Source organism: Lissotriton vulgaris, chromosome 1_1 (genome assembly GCF_964263255.1).
Source record: "Lissotriton vulgaris chromosome 1_1, aLisVul1.2, whole genome shotgun sequence".
NCBI lineage: Eukaryota > Metazoa > Chordata > Amphibia > Caudata > Salamandridae > Lissotriton > Lissotriton vulgaris.
The window spans coordinates 476,957,254-476,981,113 of record NC_141685.1 but is presented as its reverse complement, the minus strand read 5'-3'; the positions used below and the strand labels follow the sequence as shown (position 1 = coordinate 476,981,113).

At 46.3% G+C, this 23,860-nt stretch overlaps 1 protein-coding gene across 1 annotated transcript in view; it reads left to right on the top strand.

Moving 5' to 3' along the window:
* The window catches only part of DEPDC1 (DEP domain containing 1), a 319,914-nt gene that overhangs the window by 88,530 nt on the left and 207,524 nt on the right, over positions 1–23,860 (top strand). The window contains exons 3-4 of the mRNA XM_086953850.1: positions 4,029–4,182; positions 22,115–22,233. Coding sequence (XP_086809976.1) covers positions 4,029–4,182; positions 22,115–22,233 — 273 coding nt within the window. The remainder of the gene's footprint in view (positions 1–4,028; positions 4,183–22,114; positions 22,234–23,860) is intronic.

The window sequence follows — 23,860 nt, the reverse complement described above, 5'->3', positions numbered from 1 at the left end:
CCCTAGCTTCCTTCTTCCACAACAAAATCGCAGACATCCACAACAGCTTCGACAACCGACCCGAAGACCAACCCACCCAATCTTCTACAGGACCTTCACCCCCCTTGAACATCCTTAACGACTGGAACCCAATCTCCACTGAGGACACCATCCGCCTGATGAACTCCATCCACTCAGGATCCCCAACTGACCCATGCCCTCACCACATCTTCAACAAAGCAGACTCCATCATAGCACCACACCTCCGAGATGTCATCAACTGCTCCCTCAACTCCGCCGCCTTCCCGGAAAGCTGGAAACACGCAGAGCTCAGCGCCCTTCTGAAAAAACCCACAGCTGACCCCACCGAACTCAAAAACTACCGCCCCATCTGGCTTCTTCCATTCCCGGCCAAAGTCATTGAGAAAGCTGTCAACAACCAGCTCGCCGCCTTCCTCGAAACCAACAAATCCCTCGACTCCTCACAGTCCGGCTTCCGAGCCAAACACAGCACTGAGACCGCCCTCATCGCAGCAACAGACGACATTCGAACTCTACTGGACAATGGAGACACAGTCGCCCTCATCCTCCTCGACCTCTCCGCTGCCTTCGACACAGTCTGTCACAGCACCCTTCTACAGCGCCTCAGAGACGTAGGAATCCAAGGAAAAGCACTGGAATGGATCACCTCGTTCCTCACCGGAAGAACACAGAAAGTCCGCCTCCCACCATTCAAATCAAAGGCCTCTGAAGTCATCTGCGGCGTGCCACAAGGATCGTCACTCAGCCCCACCCTCTTCAACGTATACATGAGCCCCCTTGCGGCCATCGCTCGCCAACACAATCTCAACATCATCTCCTACGCGGATGACACTCAACTGATCCTATCACTCACCAAAGACCCTAACGCCGCCAAAACCAACTTACACGAAGGAATGAAAGAAGTAGCCGAGTGGATGAAGCACAGCCGTCTGAAACTGAACTCAGACAAAACAGAAGTCCTCATCTTAGGCACCTCCCCCTCCGCCTGGGATGACTCTTGGTGGCCAGAAGCCCTTGGAAAAGCCCCCATCCCGACGGACCACGCACGGAACCTGGGCGTCATCCTGGACTCCTCACTCTCGATGACCAGACAAGTCAACGCCGTTTCATCATCTTGCTTCAACATTCTTCGCATGCTCAAAAAAACATTTCGCTGGATCCCCACCGAAACTAGAAAAACGGTCACCCACGCACTGGTCACGAGCCGCCTGGACTACGGAAACACACTATACGCCGGTACCACCGCAAAACTCCAGAAAAAACTCCAACGCATCCAGAACGCTTCAGCCAGGCTCATACTAGACATCCCGCGTAAAGAACACATCTCTGGTCACCTGAAAAACCTCCACTGGCTCCCCGTAAATAAGAGGATTACTTTCCGCCTCCTAACCCACGCACACAAAGCACTTTACGAACTTGGGCCCGAATGCCTCAACACACGATTGTCCTTCTACACCCCCTCCCGTCAGCTGCGATCCTCCAACCAAGCCCTTGCCACTGTACCTCGCATCAACAAAACCACCATGGGAGTTAGATCCTTCTCCTACCTGGCTGCTAAAACCTGGAACTCACTTCCCACTCACCTTCGCCTTACTCAGAACCACCTAGCATTCAGAAAGCAACTTAAAACTTGGATATTCGACAAGTAATTCCCCACCCTCCCTCTAGCGCCTTGAGACCCTATGGGTATGTAGCGCGCTATATAAGTCTCTTGACTTGACTTGACTTTCTTCCATCAACATCTATACCTTGTTTTTTCATACAGCACTTCAAAAAAAAACTTCAATTTCTTGGCACTGTAAATAAACGTTGTTAGTAGTACTTATTTAATGGTGCTAACTTTACTGACCTATGAAGGATGAAAGGTGAAGTCTGCTGTGTGTGGTTCCACATCTTGACTGTGAGATCACTTAAATTGTGGTATTGCCTTTAGTATAGGTGGAGTATTGTGGTAAAGGGGTTCAAGAACCATTAGAGGTGTAATGTGATATGAGGGTGTCGCTTAAAGGTATTGGCATGTGCCTGATAATGCATATTTGCAAAGCAGTGCATAGTCTTTATTAATGTATCCATAATAAAAGTACTTTTCCTTTTGAAAAGGAAAGGCACTGACTGGACAATTTTGAATGGAGTAGTCAAGTACCAGCGATTTGGGATTACTAGCCAACATTGCCTTCCCCGAGTTGGTCTTTGACTGCTCTGCTTCGCTACTCTAAGAGTGAAGTGCTACAATGGGATACTTGGTTCCCATTAAAAAGTCAATTATAGACTTACTTTTGAAAGAGTCGCATCCTTCACAACTAATAACCCAGTTTCTTAAACTTCTGTGCACAGTAGAGAAAAATAAGCTATTTTTTAGTGGACTATCACAAATTGTACCCAATCAGATTTACTCAAGACGACCAGTATCTGTGAAGCGCTAAAGATCCTCTGTCACTAATGCGTCTGAAAGCTCTTATTCTGGTGGTCGCAATCCAAGCAAAAAAGTAAAACGAGGAAAGTAACAATTACATTAATAAACAGTAGGGTGAAGATCATGAAGTGAATGTACAAATGAGGAGCTGGTGATGAAACAGTAAAAAATGGCCCGCCCACAGAATGATGAGGAAATGATAAACAAGGAAAGGGCTGCAAAGTTATGGTAGGCAAACAGCAAGCAAGAAAATATTAGGAATCACCTGATGAGCTGTAAAACCCTAATTGTGAAAAAGTGAAACCTTGCCAAAAGCCCTCCCTTAACAAACTAGGAGTCTCGCTGTACCGGGAGCACTCTTGCATCCATTACAGGGAGTGTCAATGACACACTGCTGGAGAATTCTTTTATCTCGTACTGATTAGCAGTGTTGGACTACACATGGCACTCCATGTAGTAGTAGTCGTACACCACCAAAAACTCGGTAGCATCCCTCACGGACTAAGAGCAGCACTCGATAGACAGCACACTCCCCTCACAAAATTGCAGTTCTGACAATTCAGACCGCATTCTCACTGCCCTGCTATACAAGCAGTCTCGTTCCATCAGCACTCTAGCACCCCACACAGACTAGCAAACATACTGCCAGCAACATTCTCACGAGCACTCCCTCCCCCAAATGCTCATGCTCTCAAAATGGCAGCAAACCTGCTGAATATGGCTGATAATTTAAAGAACCTCTTCATTGATTGGTTTGTGTGGTGTTGTGGATGTGTGAGTAGATGAAGGCAAGGAAAAGTCCTTGGGCGGAAGAATAGATGCTTGGCTGTGAAGATGCGTGGCTATGTTCATGGCTATGTGAATGCAAGGACTGATGGATGATTGACTTTATGGCTGGAACCATCCAAGCCTCTTCAGTTGTAAGCCAGCCACTTTAGCTTTGTCAGCACTTATTGGGAGTCTAAGAGGAATGGGAAACCTCATCCCTTCTCTCTTTGGTGTTAAGTGATAAGTGCATTCTTCTCTTTGTAGCAAAGATTACCCATTAATAACACCCTCCCACTGATTTCCAATCCCTGTTATCTATCCCCAGTACCCTACTTTAATCTACTGGTTGGAAATCTTGCTGTACACTTCACATAAGAGATGCATCTTAGATTCCAATCGTAACTATGCAGTACTTTACTTGTAATGAAAGTGGAAATTTAAAGAATTAGGTATTTTTTGGTGAGGTGGATTTGCTTCCATTCACATGAAAGTGGGTGAATGACAATCTTTCTTTTGCAGTGTTGCTTGGTATCGCACATTGTTCCCTCTCTCGTATTGCAGTTGCCTGAAGTTAGTCAATTCTTAATAAATAAACTGATCTTGTTAGATATCAATTGTTACATAAGCAACTTTATTAGCTACTGAATGTGTCCTGTAAAATAATCCTCTTCTCACCATGTGGTCTCCTGCCAAATATTTATATTCATGTTTTAATTTTTTTAATTTGAATAAAGGAAACTATATACATAAACGTCAAGCACTGTCAAGGATTCTCCTCACACCAATAAATTAAATTTAATACCCTCTTTACTTTTCGTTAATACAGGTTTCCTACAAATTCTCCACTTAAAACTGTGCCAAGACATCCCTTGTGGAGAAGGAGCAGCACAGAAAATGTATCTAAAGAGAAGGACAGCGTCTTTAAACTACCTCACTTCCCCAGAAGGACTCCGAAAAAGTGTGATTTGCCTTTAGCTAAAGTAATTGTGTTTACACATATATATATATATATAATTTAATGTTTACTGTTTTTGCAGTTTTTAAATGTTTTTCTTTTGTTGCAATGGAGAAATAATCTACCAGTGTTCTTTAGACATTGAGCCTAATGCTGTGGTTATTGAACTTTGGACCATTAGGTCACTTAAACACATAAAATAAATAATCTGCGCCGAGGGAAGCGTTTTGTATTGCCTAACTAATACTTTATTGTGGGACAGTAGGATCTTCTTTTATGGTTATCCCCACTTTTTGCCTGGTGCTATGCTGTTTCTGACTAGTCTGAATGGGATCTTGCTAATCAGCACCCCAGTCACTGTGTTTTCTCCCCTAAATTGGTTTGGTAAGTACTTGGGTACATTCCAGATTGGACACTGGTGAACCCTTATCATTCCTTAGTATATGGTACTGAGGTAACCAGGGCTTAGGTACATCAGGAGTCCCCCATGGGCTGAAGCATGTACTATGCCACCCATGAAGGACCACTCAAACTGTAACTACAGGCCTGCCATAGCAGCCTGTGTCAGTTGATGCTAGCACCACTTATGAAAGACATAGGTTTCTCTATTTTGAAGGTCACTGCACTTAAAACCTATAGATCACCCCTAAAGCAGGCCTTTCAATCCTGAAGGCAGGGTGCTCAGTTCTCAGTGTGAGGGTGCTCCTGCATATGCAGGACACCCCTTCAGCCTTCGGTGTCCATTCTCCCGGGCTGTGAGTGTAGCAGCCATTACAATACATAGTGGCCTTGCGTCATTACGTGATGAGCATCTCTAAACTAGATGTAACAAACCCTATCATGTTTGGTATCAAACCTGTTGGAATCATACCCCCACACTGTAAACGGTGTGGGAGCTATGATTTAATGCACTGTAAAGCTCCTCCAGGAAGCCTGCAGTGCTTCCGGTACCAGTCTTTTAGACCTGGACAGCACAACATAGCTGCTGCCGACCGGAGACATGATTCTGCCCTTCTGCTACTAAGCCAAGCTCAAGAAGAGGAAGGCAGAACAAAAGGTATCCTGTCAAAGGGAGGCCTGCCCACCTCCCAGACAGGGTTTAGTGTATTGGGAATGGATGGGAACGCTTACCAGCGCCATTCAGTTTGCTTGAAGGGCACATTTAGTGCCTTTCTTGCATAGTCTAGTTCAAACCAGCTCAGGGAGCAGTTGGACTTCTGTTCTGGCGCGAAACTAGACCAAGTGCATAGGAGTATTTCTCACCCCCCCGCCCACTATCCCCACCCCCCTCCCCTCCACCCCCCCTCAATCCCCCCATCCCCCACTGTCCATCCCCTCCCCTGAGAGGGAACCCTGAATCGCCCCAACCCTTTCCTTAGGGTACTTAAGGGCTTACCTGAGGATGGGTCCCTAGATTAGCCGTGGGACAAGATTAATTTCAAGACACCACTTCTTTGACTGTCTGGGCACTCTGGACTTCGTTCTGGGCATCAAGCCTGCATCAGGGAACACTCCTGATTTCGTCGCCCTGCTAGTCTGCTGCAGCATCCATGCCTGTGCTTCATACAGGAACCTTCCAAAGCCTATGGGCATCCAAGATACGTAAAGGAATGTCTCTTGAAGTGAAGGAGGCACTTCCCTGCATCTGCAAGCGTTCAACTCAGCTGACCGGTCTGCTGATCCGGGGCTCCCATGAACTCCGAAAGGCTCAGCAACACAGGTGGTGGTTCTTCGCATCCCTCGAGGCCTGCCCTGTCCTCTCACCACGTTTGAGGCCAGCATCCCTCGTCAGAGCTGCAGGAACCAAACCCCTGTGCAACGCGTCGACTTGCAGTTGCAGTTGCTTGTTGGCTTCCTTCTATCAAAATCTTCGTTCTCGAAGTAGCCCCCACCTCAAGCAGCTCCTGTGACCAAGATCTTCGTCCTCACCTCCTCACTTGCACCGTGGCCCTGCATCTTTGATGAACTGCTCGAGGTCCTCTTGGGACTCCAGTGCCACTGGCCTATGGGTCCTCCTTAGGGTCTCCTTTGCTTTCTGCCGGCATAGTCTTTGTCCCCTCTGCTTTCATGCGCTTCTCAACTTGAATCCACCTTTGGGTTCCACCGGACACATTCACCTTCTCCAACAGCGGCATCTTCCTGAAGTCCTCCATTGAGTTTGGCGGTTTCCGACTCCCTTTCATACTTATGCACCGGTCTTCAATGATGTAGGTATCCTGGTTCCTAAGATATCCATGGGTGGGGCGGCTCTCCAACCTTCTGTCTTCCATGGGGTTTCTTCAGGGTCCACTGGGAAGGGTCCTTCTTTAAAATTGCAACAGCAACTTACCCATTGACTTGCATTGAACCTGCGATCGTGTTCCACTCTGCACGCGGCCTCCATGGGGCTCCTGGTTACTTACCTCGGGTGGTTCCTTAAGTCCCCGGCACTTCGACGTCTTCTAGGTATAATCTTGACTCGAGTTGTGGTTTGCATACCACTATTTTAGCATTGTTTGGTCTACACCTGGTGACCACTGTGTATTTCGTGCTACTTTACCTGTTTCTAGTGTAAAGTATTGCATGCATTGTGTAGATCTCAAGCTAGGAGATATCTGTATGTGTTAGTGAGGGTGGTAGAGCACGCAGGTCACCCGACTCAGATTACCATACTCACCTGGGCCCATAAACAACATATGATGAGATTTAATCAGGTAACCTGGGCACATACTCTAATCAGTAGTTTATAAATTTCATTTTGGACCTATACCATTGACTTACCAATCTTCGTAATCGGTTCCTTAGGTCCTAAGGGATCAAAGGAGTTAGCATAATAGGTAGAATAATAAAATTTACACTCCTATAATAACCACAAACTCGGAAAATGTTTATTTATTTATTTTTATAAATCCTCATTTTGCAATAGGGTGTACTTGGAGTTATCAGGGACCCTCTTCTCTGTTTTCTGTTCCGTCAAGGCCCATGGATTTGAAGGTGTTCACTTTTCGTGTTTTCAGAGTGAGGTCCTCTTATGTCCTTTACACTTTTAATCTCTAACTGGGGGAGCTAGCCATCCTGGCCACTCACACAAGCATGTTTGTGTTTTTTATTGCCATTGCATAATCATTGGAATATATAGGCCAGTAGCATGACTTTGCTGTTTGTGATTGATTAATTTACAAACTGCGATTCTTCCCAAATCTCCCAGTAGTTAAGCTTCCTGATAGGTTTTCCTTTTCTATCCCATTTGTTTATTCTGTTTATAGAAGCCACCCATTCCAAATGTGTGGGGGGAACCGGTTTTATCCACTTAATACAAAGTTCCCTACGAGCTAGTAAAATCAACATAAATAAAAGGTTCTCTTCTTTGGATGTTAAGAGATTTAACCCCTCAGGCCTGCTAACCCCGAAGATAACATGATCCATACTTGCAGTTATTGGTCTTCTCAGTACGGCATCTATAATTTTACTCACTTCTTGCCAGAAACCATCAATCTGGGGGCACTGCCAGAACATATGCACATCATCCGCTCCTGCCATGCCACATTTGGAACATACTTTCATATTTGGTCCGCTAAATTTAGATAATCGCTTTGGCGTCTGGTAAGCTCTGTGGATAGTGAAGCGGTGGTTTCTCCTTAAAGTAGCAGATTTCGCAATGGTCCAACATTTGCTCAAAGATACTTGCCACAGGTTTTGGAGATCCAGCGACAGCAGGTTTTTCCCCCAGGTTGCTTCTGGTATCACAAAGTTTTCTTTCCCAGCTTCTATAAGGGCCCAGTACAATAATGCTTTTTCTTTTTTCAGCGGGGCACACTTTAACCCCTTCGATGCTGATGACGAGCTCAGCTCGTCATCAGCCACGGGTGACTTGTGCGGATGACAAGCTGAGCTCGTCATGTAACGCGGTTATTCGAAAACAGCCGCACAGCGCAAAAATAACCGCAGCAGCGATGCGGTTAACATGTTTAGTTCTATAGACTTGTTCCCGGTGTTTTTCTCTTTTATTGTTTTTGCCCACCCAGTGAGCTGGTAAAATTTGAAATTTGAGAGGGATGCATTTGTATTTTCCGACAGAGTTTCCCAATCTAATGTTGTTATCCACCAATAACTGACCCCAAACTTGAAACCCTGATGTTTTCAAAGGTATAGCTAGCTTGTCCTTAAGGCACTCTGGGGTTCCTGGAGAGTCCCATATAGGTGCATACTCACTTTAATAGGGAATTTTCCAAGTGCACCTTATCTGATACCAAAGTTTTACCATTGAGCTCAATGTCTTTAGTTTGACTTTCTTAAAGTACTTAGGGTGGCCATATTTGAATAGAAAGTGACCGGTGTTATTGGTCATTGCTTTTAGATGTACTGGATATAGATCATAATTACCCAGCAGAATTCTCATGTGTTTAAATTGAAAGGCCCTATAATATTCAAATAGGTCTGGACTTGGAATTCCACCTTCTGCCTTACGTCTTCGCAGTAATGCCCATGCTATTCGTGTACTTTTGGAAGCCCAAATAAAACTCGTTAACTCTCCTTGTATTTTCTTCAGGGTTTCCTTCTTAAATTCTACGGGTAATGCACTAAACAGGAATGTAAATTTGGGTAAAATAGACATTTTAATTAGATTAAATCTACCAAGGAATGTCAAGGGAGTCCTCCCCATGTTTTTAATAGCTTTCTCACCTCCGCTGTTACACTATCTAAATTTGTCTTGGTTATCTTATCTAGGTTTTAACCAGCTCTATTCCTAAGTATTTGATTTTTTTCTCTGGTGAAATTGCTATTTACTTGGGTATTCCAACTCATGATCTCTTTTGTCTCGGTTTGTTTGATATCCTGAGACCTTCCCAAAGTCTTTTAGGGTTTCTTCGATTGCATAGATGGAACCTGCATAGTTGTTGGTAAAAATCATCAGGTCATCTGCATACAAGGCTATTTTTTTTCCCATCCGCGGTAAGTAAACAGGTTTATTTCGGTGTGGGCTCTAAGCTTGTTTGCTAGTGGTTCGATGTATAATTTGAATAATAGTGGGAATAAGGGGCATCCCTGACGGGTCCCTCTGTGTATTGATATATTCTCTGTTAAGTTCCCGTTTACTAGGATCTTGGCTCTAGGTATATGATAAAGTTCTTTAATTGTTCGTTGAAAGTTTTCTCCCAGATGATATTTTTTTTAATGTCGTTCAAAAATCCCCAGTTCACTCTATCGAACGCTTTAGCCGCGTCTAAGGTGATTATGGTCAGTGGAATTTTTTCGGCTGTCGCTATGTCTATTGACCTGATAAATTCTTGAGTTAGATCTTGCAGATGCCTGCCCTTTATAAAACCTTTCTGGTCTTCTTTGATCAGATTTCTGGCAATTTTCCCTAACCTTTTTGCTAGAATTAACGTGAAGATCTTGTAGTCACAATTAAGTAGGCTTATAGGGCGGTAGGATTCACATTTTACAGGGTTCCTGCCGGGTTTTAACAAGATGCTGATCACTGCTTCATTCCAAGAGTCCGGCAGTTTCTTCTTCTCTATATAGATTTTATTTAACAGGTTTGTGAGTGGTATAGCCAGAACGTCACTTAATTTGATGTATAATTCATTGGGAAGAGCATCTGGCCCCGCAGCTTTCCCTCTTGGAGCCTTTCAAAGCTTCTATTACTTCCTCTTTAGTAATCGGGGCGTTCAACTTGTCTTTTTCCAGACTTGTTGTTTCCGGAAATTCCAGGTTTGCCAAGTACTTATTAAGGTACTCACTTGAGGGAGATATATCTTCCATGTACAGAGATGAGAAGAAATCAGCAAATTCTTTCCTTATTACATGTTCTTCTGAGCTTGGGCTTGAAGCATCTTGCGGTAGAATTTTAAGTATCTTATTTCTGCAAGCGTTAGCCTTTGTTTTCCACGCTAGGAGCTTGCTACATCCCTCTCCATACTCATAATTGGCTAGTTTGCTTGCTTCCTATCTTTCTCTTACTTTTGTTCTCTAAAACACCCGTTAACCTTTCTTCTTGGATTCCCTTATCTACTACCCACTTTTTTTGTTTTCGAGGTCCAGCTCAGCTTCTATTAAGAATTCTAGGTTTTTAATATTTGTTTCTAATGTTCCTATTTCTTGTTTTGTTGCACTTGTTTTGTGTGTGGCTAGGCTGAATATTTTCCCCCTTATTACTGCTTTGTACGTGTCCCATTTGACTTGCAGTGATGTCCCCTATTTATTGTTCTGAAAAAATTCTACCGACTCCGTTTTAAGCTGATCCATGATTAACATGTCGTTAAAAATAGTTCGATCCACTGTCATCTCCCTACTGATTGACCCTCACCCAGATGAATTGAGTGAGACGGAAGAGTGATCCGACAAAAGAGCTGGCAGGTGTTCAACTTTGTGCAACTTGTCAATTAGTATTTTATCGGTCAAAAAGAAGTAAATTCTGGATTGTATAGCCAGTCTTTTATTCTTGAAGGTAAATGGGTATCTTTTGTCCCCTTTCTCCTTCCATATATCCATCAAGCACAGATCTTTTATAAATCCCCAACCACTCTCTCATTTTAAGTACATTTACTTGTTTCATTGGGGGCCGGCGGTCTATCTTCGGGTCTGTTATTAGATTAAAATCCCCCCCTAATATCACTGGAGAGGGGAATGACAACAACTGAGTATACAGGTTTTGTAAGGGGATGGGGTCATCCAAATTAGGCCCGTAGTAGCCAGCTATGGTGTATAGGGAATTATGGATCCTTACCTTAGTGATGGCCCATCTGCCTTTTTTATCCAGTTCTATCTGCTCTATTTTAGCTTTTACCGATTTCTTAAAAGTATGGCAATTCCCTTTACCACTCACTCCTGACCTGTGCATACATAGCTATCCACCCAGTGCAGTTTTTTATAATTCCTTACCATTCCTTCTTCAAAACGTGTGTTTCTTGTAAGATAATAATCTCACTGTCTGCCACCCTCAGATATTCCAAGATTCTTTGCCTTCTGCTTGGTATTCTAAGCCCATTTACATTCCAAGATAGAATATTTATCTTTTTCCCCATCCATTCCCTTTTCTTTTACCCAATGCCTTCCCATATTTTTCCATTACTGTTTGAGATGAGCCCTGATATCTTGTTTTTTCATTTTTGCATTTCGAGGATGTTTTTTCTGTATTTTTTTCCCCTCATCGGAAAAGGTTTAAACTCTTTATCTAAATTTCTTAAATGTCTTAATCCAAGCATTGAAAAATAGAAAATTCTCAATTAGGAACATTTGACATTAGGGTGGGAAGAAGGAAACAGTACACTGACATACCCACATAGAATATTTACCTAAAATGGTGTGAAGAACTAACCCTGGCCACGGGTCAGTTTAAAGGACAGAACCCCGAAAGTGCAGGCACCATAAAGACAAGCAGGTGCAGATCAGAATCAGGACAGGTAAAGCCAAATTGGATCAGGACAGGATCACCAAAGGTTAAGACCGGCATCCGCAGTTAAAGTTGCAACGCCTGCGTTACTCCCACTCTGCAGCTAACAGCCCAAACCCCGATTGAGTTATCGAATTCTCCGACAGAGTGCTCCACCAGCACCCTTACTCCCGAACCCCGATTGGGTTATCGAATCTTCTGACTGAGTGCTCGGCATGCACCTCTGCTCACGATCAACTATTGAGTGCGTTGGGTCAGTGACAGGTCAGCTATTTGGACAAGTCGGACAAATAACTAGCTACGCCTACTCTAGTTATACTATTTTCCAGGTCAGTGTACCACCCTCCAATGTTGCAAGTGTAAGGATCCCCAATTTTGATTGGACAAAAGAATGAGGAGAGGTCATCACACCATACCAAAATGAAACTTTTAGAATGAATATTAATGTTTGCATTCCTGCCCATCAATTTATTTTCCCATGCACTTTTATTCCACCCAGCAATGAATGTAACAATATCAAACAATTTATTTATGCTTGTACAGTCCAGCTTCTTCTTGTGGGGTTGAAAGTTCACGCTCTCATGAACATCTGGAAGGACAGTAGCTGGCATTAGTTCAATGCCACAGTTTGAGTTTTCTTGCAAACTTTGTGGGTTTCAAAATGGAGTCACAGATACATTTCAGGCCCAAACACGAGCTGATAGTAAAGCAGAAAATAAACCGTTTTAGAACAAAGAATAAATGAATGCACTGTATACCACTTATCTCTACTCTATTCCCATTACTTTATTTTTAACTATTGCGTTGCAGTTAAGCAGAACAAACAGCTTGGCAAAAGCATCTTGCATGTGAGAACATAGAGCAGCTGACCCCCCCTCGCTCCGCCCTCAACTTTCCACTTATGCCAGAACAACCTTCCCGCAGCGTTCACGCGCTGCGGTCGCGCCCCAGTCGCGCCAAAGGTAAGCCCGTCTACGCCAGTCTGCGCCTGGACTGCGCCCAGCGCCAGACCCCCTGGTCCCCGCCATACCCACCCCACTCGCTTTTCGTATGACGCCGCCACTCTCCTCGCCCTTAACCCCGGACGCACACCGCAATGCTACGAAACTGCCCCAGGACGTACCCACGGTCCCTTCGCCTGCCGCTCCTGCAAATTTACCAGCATCAAGACCCATACTACATCTGCTAACCCCAAACACAGCTCCGAATCTAACCAACTGAAGTGCATCCTGCTGAACACCCGTTCGGTCCACAGACACGCCACCGAACTCTGGGATCTACTCGACACTACATCACCGGACGTCGCCTTCCTTACTGAAACATGGATGAACGCATCATCAACACCCGACATCGCCATAGCCATCCCGGACAATTACAAGATCATCCGAAAAGACCGCACAGTCCAAACAGGAGGAGGAATCGCCATCGTCCATAAGAACACCATCAAAATCACGACCAGCTCCGACGATAACCTTACAACCGCCGAACACCTCCACTTCCAGATCCACACCGACCCTAGGACCACACTCAGAGGCACCCTTATCTACAGGCCTCCAGGAACCCGTAAACAATTCAGCGAAGACATCACTGACTTCATCAGTCCACATGCCCTCGCCTCCGAGAACTACATTCTACTAGGAGACCTCAACTTCCACCTGGAAATGAAAAACGACAGCAACAGCACCACCCTTCTTGACAACCTGGCCAATCTCGGCCTCAAACAACTTGTTGACACCCCCACCCATGTAGCCAGACATACGCTCGACCCAATCTTCACCTCGAGCAAACACATCTCCTTCGATCGCACCACAGTTGTTCACTTCAGCTACAAAACCACCTCGACCCACAACCCCCCACAACCTATTCCCCGAAGAAAATTGAACAAAATCACCACCGACCAACTCCTCACATCGCTCAACCAAAACCCACCCGCCCTCTCATCTGACCCAAACCAAGCTGCCATCAAATTCAAACAATGGATCACTCACAGCGCTGACGAATTAGCACCCTTGAAAAACCATCACACCAAACTAGACACCAAAAAGGCCCCCTGGTTCAACGATGACCTTAAAAAATTCAAGAAGCTATGCCGTACTCTCGAGAAAACATGGAGAAAAAACCCAACCACCGACAACATGACCACCTTCAAGGCAGCCACCCGCAAACACCACCAGCTGATTCGATCCACCAAGAAATCTGCATTCAAGAACCGACTCGACAACAACGCCCATAACAGCAAGGAACTATTCAACATCGTCAAAGAATTCACCAACCCCACTGCAGCCTCAAACGACATCACTCCCTCCCAAGACCTCTGCGACTCGTTATCCTCCTTCTTCTACAACAAAATTGCCGACATACATAACAGCATCGAAAACAGTTCCAACGAACAATCCTCTCCGCCCCCCTCAGAACCTAAACAGCCCTCTAACAACCTCAGCGCCTGGAACCCAATCACCACTGAAGACACTATCCGCCTAATGAATTCCATCCACTTCGGCTCGCCAACCGACCCCTATCCCCACCACATCTTCAACAAAGCAGACTCCTCCATCGCACCCCATCTCCGTGATGTTATCAACTGCTCCTTCAACTCTGCTACCTTCCCCGAAAGCTGGAAACATGCCGAAGTCAGCGCCCTCCTGAAGAAACCCACTGCAGACCCCTCTGAACTTAAAAACTACCACCCCATATCCCTCCTCCCATTCCCGGCCAAAGTCATCGAGAAAGCCGTCAATAGCCAACTCGCCGCCTTCCTCGAATCCAACAACTCCCTCGATCCCTCACAGTCCGGCTTTCGAGCCAAACACAGCACCGAAACCGCCCTCATCGCAGCAACAGACTACATCCGAACACTACTGGACAACGGAGAAACAGTGGCCCTCATTCTACTCTACCTCTCCGCCGCCTTCGACACTGTCTGTCACAGCACCCTCACACAACGCCTCAGCAACATTGGCATAAAAGGAAAAGCCTTGGACTGGATCATCTCGTTCCTAGCTGGGAGAACTCGGAGAGTCCAACTTCCCCCATTCAAATCAGAGGCCACCGAAGTCATCTGCGGTATACCACAAGGATCATCACTCAGTCCCACCCTCTTCAACGTTTACATGACTCCACTCGCTCCCATCGCTTGTCAACACAACCTTAACATCTTACGCTGACGACACCCAGCTGATCCTTTCCCTCACCAAAGACCCCAACACCGCCAATACCAATCTTCACGAAGGCATGAAAGAAGTAGCCGTATGGATGAAAAACAGCCGCCTAAAACTTAACTCAGACAAAACGGAAGTGCTCATACTAGGATCATCCCCCTCTGCCTGGGACGACTCATGGTGGCCTTCGGATCTGGGCTCAGCACCCATACCCACAGACCACGCACGTAACCTTGGCTTCATCCTAGACTCCTCACTCTCGATGACCAAACAAGTCAACGCCGTCTCATTCTCCTGCTTCAACGTACTTAATATGCTCAAAAAAATCTTCCACTGGATTCCCGCCGAGACAAGAAAGACTGTCACCCACGCACTGGTTACGAGTCGACTAGACTACGGAAAAACACTCTATGCCGGAATTACAGCCAAATTACAGAAAAAACTCCAACGCATCCAAAACGCATCAGCGAGACTCATTTTGGACATCCCTCGCCAAGATCACATTACCGGCCACCTGAAAGACCTCCACTGGCTTCCCGTCAACAAGAGAATAACATTCCGTCTCCTCACCCACGCACACAAGGCCCTCTACAAACTAGGGCCCGAATGCCTCAACACTCGACTATCCTTCTACACAACCACCCGCCAACTAAGATCCTCCAATCAAGGCCTCGCCGCAGTTCCGCGTATCCAAAGATCCACCATGGGAGGTAGATCCTTCTCCTACTTGGCGGCCAAGACCTGGAACTCACTCCCCACTCACCTCCGCCTTACACAGAACCACATCTCCTTCAGAAAAGAACTTAAAACCTGGTTATTCGATAAATAATGAACCCCCTTCCCAAGCGCCTTGAGACCCTCTGGGTGAGTAGTGCGCTATATAAATACTTGAACTTGAGGGTGCATTGACTGTGCCGCTTCCTCTTCTCCTCCGGACGAGCGGTCCCCAGCCTCTTCCTCCCCTTCAGAGCGGGCGTTCCTTTCCAAGCAGCGAAACCTGGACCCTGCCATGCTTCCTTCTCCGAGTGATGCTGAGTTTCGCCTCTGTCTACCCGACGCACTGTGGTTGGGATAGGGAGTCGTCTGCACGTTTTCGGCGGCCCCTATTGGAGTCCCCTGGCCGCCATCCCAGTCGCTGCCCCTCTCCTCTCTGCCTCTGGTCTCCGGAGTGGAGGGCGCTCCTCCAGCCATTGCCATGCATCCTCTGGGTGGGTAAAAAAGTGTGTTTTTTTCCTTGTAAATCAATTTCGCTGCATATATTGGATGTGGAGTTCTCTCAGTTTTGCTTTCACCAGGTCAAAGGAGCGCCTTTGTTTTTGGACTTCCTGGCTATAGTTGGGGAATATCATTATGTGCGCGTTCTTCAGTCTGATCTCCCCATTTTTCTGGCTTCCCACAGGATCATATCCCGATCCGCAAAATTTAGGAAGCGTGCAATGACTGATCTCGGCCTCGCCCCCTCCGGCGGCTTTACCAACAATCCCCTATGTGCTCGTTCAACCACAAAACAATTAGAAAACTGCGCCGTCAGGAAGGTCTTCTGTAGCCAAGTACGTTGAAAGGCCGCCATGTTAGCCCCTTCGATTCCTTCTCGAAAGCCCACAAAGCGTGGGTTGTTGCGGCAGGCCCTATTTTCGGCGTCATAGGAGTGGGCGATGGGATGCCTGTAGTTCCGCCAAATCGTTCCGAAGGGTAGTGATTGATTCCTCCACCTCTCCTAGTTTCGTCTCTCCCGTGGTTACCCTCTCCGTCAAGTTACGGAAGTCTTGCCGTAGTCGATTACGCACTACTTACCCGGAGGGTCCCAAGGCGCTTCGACTGCTGCGAAACCCTTCCTGGCTTCCCTGAGAGATGGTCCCTTAATGGGTATCTCCAGGGTGAGACCAGGCATCCCCGGCGGTCTGGTGGGGCCGTTAATGAAGATGAGGCAAGCTAGTGCCCAGAGTTGCCGAGTGTGATCGCTGATCAGAGCAGGCACCGAGGCGAGAGAATTATCGAGTCCGCTGACCCTGGTCCAGAAACCTGCCGCGCCGGGAATCGAACCCTGGTCCCGGGCCGTCCTCTGCTCTCGGGTCTGCCGCCTCTAACCAGTGAGCCACACTACTTCACTATTGTTACTTTAGTATTGGTTACTTCTCTCTCCCCTCTTTTCCCTGACCTCAAAGTAACGTTAGAGGGGTCCCCTCCTATATGTATCTGCCCTTGATGCTTTTATCGCTTCCAACAGAAGGTGTGTGTCCGTGCGGGAGCCGGAGGGCAACACCTCTGTAGGGGGCTGAGTCGTGGCGATCCATGGTCCCCTGCCTCTGGGTCCTGGATGTTGCCTCTTTTTTTTCCCCATTTCGAACGTCCCTGGGAGGCAGCACACAGTGTTGTATTCCCCTCTCGTCCTTTTCCTCTTTTGCACCTGTGGGGGGGTGGGGGAGGGGGGGGGATCCTTCCCCGATCTGTATGCCGGACACCTCGCGATTCCTTTCTGGCTCCAGCCTTATTGCTGTTCTGTGATATAGTCCCAATCCCCTTACCAGAGTCCGAAGTCTGTCGGGGACAGCGGTGGGGGCAGAAGCATCTCAACACTTCAGCTCCGGGCCCTCCCCGTTACAGTCCTCTGCGAGTTCTCAGCCAGTGGGCCCTCCTATCTCCAGCCCGCCGTCCCCCCAACCTCCCGGCACTCTTTGTCCAGCGTAGGAGAGTCCCGCCTGTCTAAACCAGGCTGCAGTGTGTAAGCCTTCTATCTCCGGCAATGGCGCTTCCCCTTGGTTCCGGTGTAGCGCGGCAAGCCTGCATGTGCCACGGCAAGGGCCGCCCTGTTCCTGCAGTGCCGTTTCTCCTGTGTGTGTCTCGATGTCAAGCCCCGTCACTTCAGGCATCTCCCTTCGTTCTATGCCCCCGGGGCCGATCTCCAAGGCCCCGACCCTCTGCACTACCGACGTGGGCCAGACACTTCCAGGCGTTGCGGGTCCCTCCGGTGCAGGACGGGCCCCGCTGTGTCGCGTCTTCCAGGGCCAGTCCCCGGGGCCCCGAGCACCCTCACCTCTCTCTCTCGGGGCTAAGCGCCGGCTCGCACAGCGGGCCTTCCCCCCTCTGGCGCCCTCTGCTTCCGTGTGTCCCCCCGGGACCTTTGCCGATGCCCTTCCCGTCCTTACTGCGTTTCTGGGCCAGTGGCTGTTGGGCGCTGTGTCCCGGTCGGCGGCTCTGGCCTCCCACTGCTTCCGCTACTTGGCAGGCCTCCCGGCTCCGGGCTCAGCTCTCAGAGCCCCGCCGCCATCTTGGGCCAGGCGTTCGGGCCGGCGCATCTCTTGAGCCGCGTTTCTCCTGGTTACGGCTGCGGTGGGCTTCAATGTCGGACCCTAGTGTTTCGGGTCTGTTGCGGTCCTTTTGGTGGAGAAAACGGGACTTTGAGCAGGTTTGAGACGTCTGATTAAAGCAGCTCGCCGGGAGCTACGGAGCTGCACGCCCCCTACCGATAATCTTTTTTTGATCTGTTAAAAAGATGTGATGCCCTCCCTCTTGTACAGATCCCTGTTGCTCATGCAGCTCAGCTTCCACCATTCCCAAAGGTCCTCTTCCATAAATGCTGGATTGAAATCTGACTTCCCGATTATAAGGGTCATACATGACATAACAGTGAGTAAACACTGCTTTATCAATGCCCCCCAACCCATTCCAGGACCAATACACTGCCCGTTTCACTGGAGAGGAGTTCTGACACCATGGTATGTTTCTTGGGAGCCAAAGTGCTTGCCAAGTCTGTGCACCTGCAGTTTTCTGATACGTAAATCACCAGTTATTATTGCTGCATCTTAGCTGGGCTGCATGATAAAAGAGCATAACGGCTGGGGTGTCCAGACCTCCTTCGTCATCTGGTTTGTAGGTCTATGGCTGCAGCTCTGGGTAGTTTTCCTGACAACATAAAATTGTTGAAACTTTGTTGAATGTGAGCTAACGTATCCTTAAGGGGCTGTAGTGAAACTGTATTAAGAACAGGAGCTGGGGGAGCCCTGTCATCTTTATTGCCACTGTGCTTTCCAACCTGGTTAGTCTGACTTTATCCCAATCAAAGAAGTCTAATTTTAATTGCTTCAACAGATCAGAATAATTATCTGAGTATTTCTTTGCTAAAGACGTGACATTTCCAACCCTAGTTATAGAATGCGGTCTTTTCACCCATTGTAAGGAAAGCTGAGCTTCCAGCATCACCTAGACTGTCCGTTTTAAAAGGCCTACAAACTGCAATTGTGAGAAGTGAATGAGGTACACATTTTTTCCGACCCACTCTTCAGCTTTTCAGTACATCTAGGTGGCCCAGGGAATGAAAAACCAAGGTGACTATTTCCAGATCACCTACTAAATGTTAAACTCACATAACCATGTTTGTTGCCATGGTGGCTCATCGTCTACTCAGAGAGGAAGAGGCTCTACTACCACATTGAAGGCTAATGAAACATTTGGAAATCAAAAAGGCAGCCACGTTGGAATCCTCAAATAACTTCTGCAAGCACTTAAGCCTGTAAGCAGATCCAGAACCCCAAGGCTGTGTGGCTCTGCTGAGGAATTTGTTCTGATTAAGATGCAACTCATCTCCCCAGCTCAAAGTACTTAATGCTTGGTATTCTGTTGAAAAAGCATGTGAATCTAGAACGGATATATGCAAGCCGTAGTAATATTTAAAGGGGTTGCCTCTGATGTGTGCCCCTATTTCCTTGGTATAAAGGCACTAAGTCAAGAGTTATAAAAAAATAGTGGCTTTTATAATGAGGTACTTTGATAATCTGGCATTAAAAATTAGCCCCTTTTTCTTTTGCCCAGATATGTCTGTCGTATTTTCCTTCCGTCTCTTCTTAGGATGGTCCGTCGCCTCAATGTTGCTGAGGATATGGAGGCAAGTGGCCCTATGGAAAATATGGCAAGATTTAGTTTCATAGATTTAGTAGAAGGTGGCTACTCTAGTCCTAAAGTGCCTATCACCATGCTTGGTTCTCCCAGTGCTGCTGTGCTGCTACAAGCAATAAAACAAAGACGCTTTACTCATACCCGTGCTGGGACCAAAAGCCCGCCCATCAACTCAAGATTCTCCCTACCCTTCCTGGCACTTTCCATTGCCCACGACACTCCTGGGCTTTGGCGTAGGACCCTTGTGTCCTCCTGTATCCTGGGACTGCTGGGGTAGCTAGCCCTAATGCAGTCACCTGATGCGTTGCTCCTCTCATCCTCGCCATGCCTCTCTCTGCAGCAAAGCCTCGTCCCACTGGTTCTTGTTCCTGGATTCTGCCTCTCCTGTGTCACGCTGTCCTGATCTTCTGTCTCCCTCTTTACGTGCTTCCGACTGTACCTGCAGCGGCATCAAGCCACTGTCATCATGGCTAACTGGCGGGGTTCAACCCTTGTCAGCGAGGCATATTGCAGCTGCCATCTTGGAATTCCCGGACATGACTGCAGCTTGCTCACAGCCTGGTTCTTCAATTTGGCATCTTATTATAGATTTGCACACAAATAGATGTTATTTTACTGGGCTTATTCCAATTTGGATTGGTAGCCGGAATCACACACATCTTAGGTACTAAAAGAAAATAATCCTGTAGAACTAGATTTACAGCTAAGTAACCTAATCTTCTTTCATGGCCATAGAGTTACAGATCCAAATCGAGGGCTATATTCTAAATTGCAGAAGATAGTTCTGTTATGTCAACAGCAATATCACATACTGCAAGCTGTTAGACAACATCAGGGCTGGGACAGTAGTGAGTGTGTGCTGAAGGAGGATGCATATTCTTTTGGAAGGGTGAATACATGAATTTTCATTTCAAATATATATAAAGTTTAGGGTTAGCATAAATAGGTCCACCATATTGGTTTTTTCTTCAGGGCCTGGTCCTAATAGACAAGTGGCCAAATTTGTGATATAAGAAGCCTTAATGCCTGCTGCTCTTTCACCAATAGCCATCGGAGAAGTGGCCACTTGCTTTTAATCATTCCCAGTCCAGGAGCTTGTGTGTGATGCAGCGCTCTTGTTCTTGCACTCGCACTCTGGTGGAACCTGTGGCTTCGTCATTTCCCATGCAGCGCTCTTGTTCTTGCACTCGCACTCTGGTGGAACCTGTGGCTTCGTCATTTCCCATGCAGCGCTCTTGTTCTTGCACTCGCACTCTGGTGGAACCTGTGGCTTCGTCATTTCCCATGCAGCGCTCTTGTTCTTGCACTCGCACTCTGCTGGGACCTGTGGCTTCGTAATTTCCCATGCAGCGCTCTTGTTCTTGCACTCGCACTCTGCTGGGACCTGTGGCTTCGTCATTTCCCATGCAGCGCTCTTGTTCTTGCACTCGCACTCTGGTGGAACCTGTGGCTTCGTCATTTCCCATGCAGCGCTCTTGTTCTTGCACTCGCACTCTGGTGGAACCTGTGGCTTCGTAATTTCCCATGCAGCGCTCTTGTTCTTGCACTCGCACTCTGCTGGGACCTGTGGCTTCGTCATTTCCCATGCAGCGCTCTTGTTCTTGCACTCGCACTCTGCTGGGAGCTGTGGCTTCGTCATTTCCCATGCAGCGCTCTTGTTCTTGCACTCGCACTCTGCTGGGACCAGTGGCTTCGTCATTTCCCTGCAGTTTCTGATGTGACTGGTATTGCATGGGGAAAAAGGGACGGATTTCAGTTCACTTTTTTGGCTGTAGCAGAAATAGTGCCTGATCTTGAAGCAGTGAGCAAACTAGCGGCATTGAAAGTGGAGAAAAACAAAGACTCAATATTTCATAGTAAACTGTTTCTTCATTTTAAATTTCTCCCATTTCAAATCAAATACTTAATTTTTTTAGTCATAAATATGGCACAGTGTCTACTAGGAGTAAGATGTCTAATGTTTGCAAATGCTCTGAAGTTGGAGAAATTTGAAATGAATTGTTAACGCTTCATTTTAATTTTCTCTGATTTCAAAGTATTCAAAAAAATTCTTTGGTTTTCACACACTATTATGGATTTGACAGGACTTTTATGTAAGAGTTAAATACCTCAGTGCTTCGGTTCTTCCTCTGTACTCCACTGAGGGTCATAAAATTGACAGCACTGCTCATTATCAGGCACTGCTATTTGCATCTTAATGATAATAATGTAACATTAACACAACCTTCCCTTAACTGTAAAAGGTAAAGTAACATTTATTAACCTGGTGCTTCTTCAAAAATTAACTTAAAGCTGCAAGCTACTCTAAAGGTGTCTGGTTGGATAAATCTGGAGTAGGGTGATGGCATACTTTTAGCTGGGCCACCCCAGCACCTTAAGATCCGGTGTAATGATTTTACTGGATTCTTTGGATGTGAAGTTTTCTCAAAAACTCTAGGCACTTGGTAACAGTTTTTGTTTTCCTTATATAATGTTTCTTTATTTACCATCAATTATTTGGTGATAACTAACTGAAGTAACGTTTTATATAGGAAAATTTGGAAAACCTACAGGAGGAAATGACGACCAGCAATAAAGAGAGATTTGTGCATTGTAGGGAACTAAGGCAAGAGGAGGTGGAAGAAATTTGGCGAAACACAGTTCTGATTCAGTAAGTAGATATTTAATGTGTGTATGAACATTTTTAAAATGTGTGCTGTAATGTGAAATGTGTGGACATGTGCTGTGAAATCTGATCTATAGCAGACAAACTCCAGCATTTCCAGGTGTAAAGGATACAAAGGTAATGGTAAGCTCTCAGACGTTGAAGTGGCCACAAAACAAAAAGTATTATGCAGGATAAATCAACTGAAATAATTGAGCTTGCTAAAGGTTTTAAGGAGCTATGTTTTATTGACTGAGGAGAATCTGGCATGGGAGTAGAAAGATCAGTCCTTGTGGGATAACTTCATGTTTTCTAGCATTGGATCTTTCATAGACTCACATACTTGTATCATTCATTCCTTGTAAGACTGGTAACCTGCTGTATGTGTAAAATAGCAGTAAACCGTTTTCAAATGGCCATGCTCCCAACAACAGTTTTTGTTTAGTAACGCAGTAAATCGATTTGAAACGACCAAAGCAAAAGTCAGTGAGTTGGATGTGCTGAGCTCTCTACTTCTTAATCGAGAACAAGTAGCTCAGATGTCTACCACACGTGTGGAAGGCTCTAAAAAAAATCTGATTTTGTTATCTAAACCTCACCATTCTGTGTTTTCTTTCCTCACTTCTGCCCAACTTTCCATTGATCAATCAGCCCCAGCTTTAGCAACTGTGGGATTTTCTTCCTAAATATTCGGTGGGTGACCAGAGGAATTTCCAAACTTTGATTGCCATTACAGCAGGGAAAGAGAAGATCTCGTTCTCCGAAATGTATTCAAACTTAAACAAACAAAAAACTCTACGCTGGTGGACTTTTTTATATCATCAACTGTCTATACCCAGTGCACAAACTGTTGCATCTTTAATTTCCATCTAAGATCTTAAAGGACAGGGAGGAAGGAACTGCCCTTGTATCTTCTTGAAATGAAGAACATTTCCCACTCCAGTGGGCATGCCCCCTCATCAGGGTATGACTCTATATGAAGTCCTTCTACACGCACTTCCATGAAGGGCCCACAAAATAAATCACTTGGTGCTCTCAGAGCAGAAGATTTTCAGTGAATCATCTGTTTTCAACGCAGCAAAGGGAAAAACCAAATACTTTCTGAAAAGGAAGAACAACCTGCTCACAAAGTGGTGCAGAAAATGAATGTCTCGAAGGCCCTGTGTGCTCTGCCACCAAAACCACTGTCAACAGGAGACCTACCGTCTTTGTCAAAGATACCATAATATTTATTTATGGGCCCATTAATGACAGTTTTGTAATTGACTGCTCCATTGCTAAAGAAGGTATAAAGTACTTATAGGTGAACTTTGCAGCAATTTTGATTTTCAGAAGTTCGAGTAATGCTCAGTCTCTTCTCTGTGGACCATTAAGCAATTCATAAAGGGTCAGTTAAGAATGTTTCTGCTGGTTTCATGGCTTTTGATTCTATTAGAACTAAATACTGTCCAGTCATCTGAGGCGACCATTCTTTGAGCCTGCAGCATGTAAAAAGATCTCTTGCCAGATTTTCTATCTTCTAGCATTAAGCCCGTAAGGAGGGGGGCGCTAGAGGGCGCACGGCAAGATGGCCGCACTTATGTGAGGCTCTGCCAGACTGAGCTCACATCCGACTAATATTCGCCACATCCTG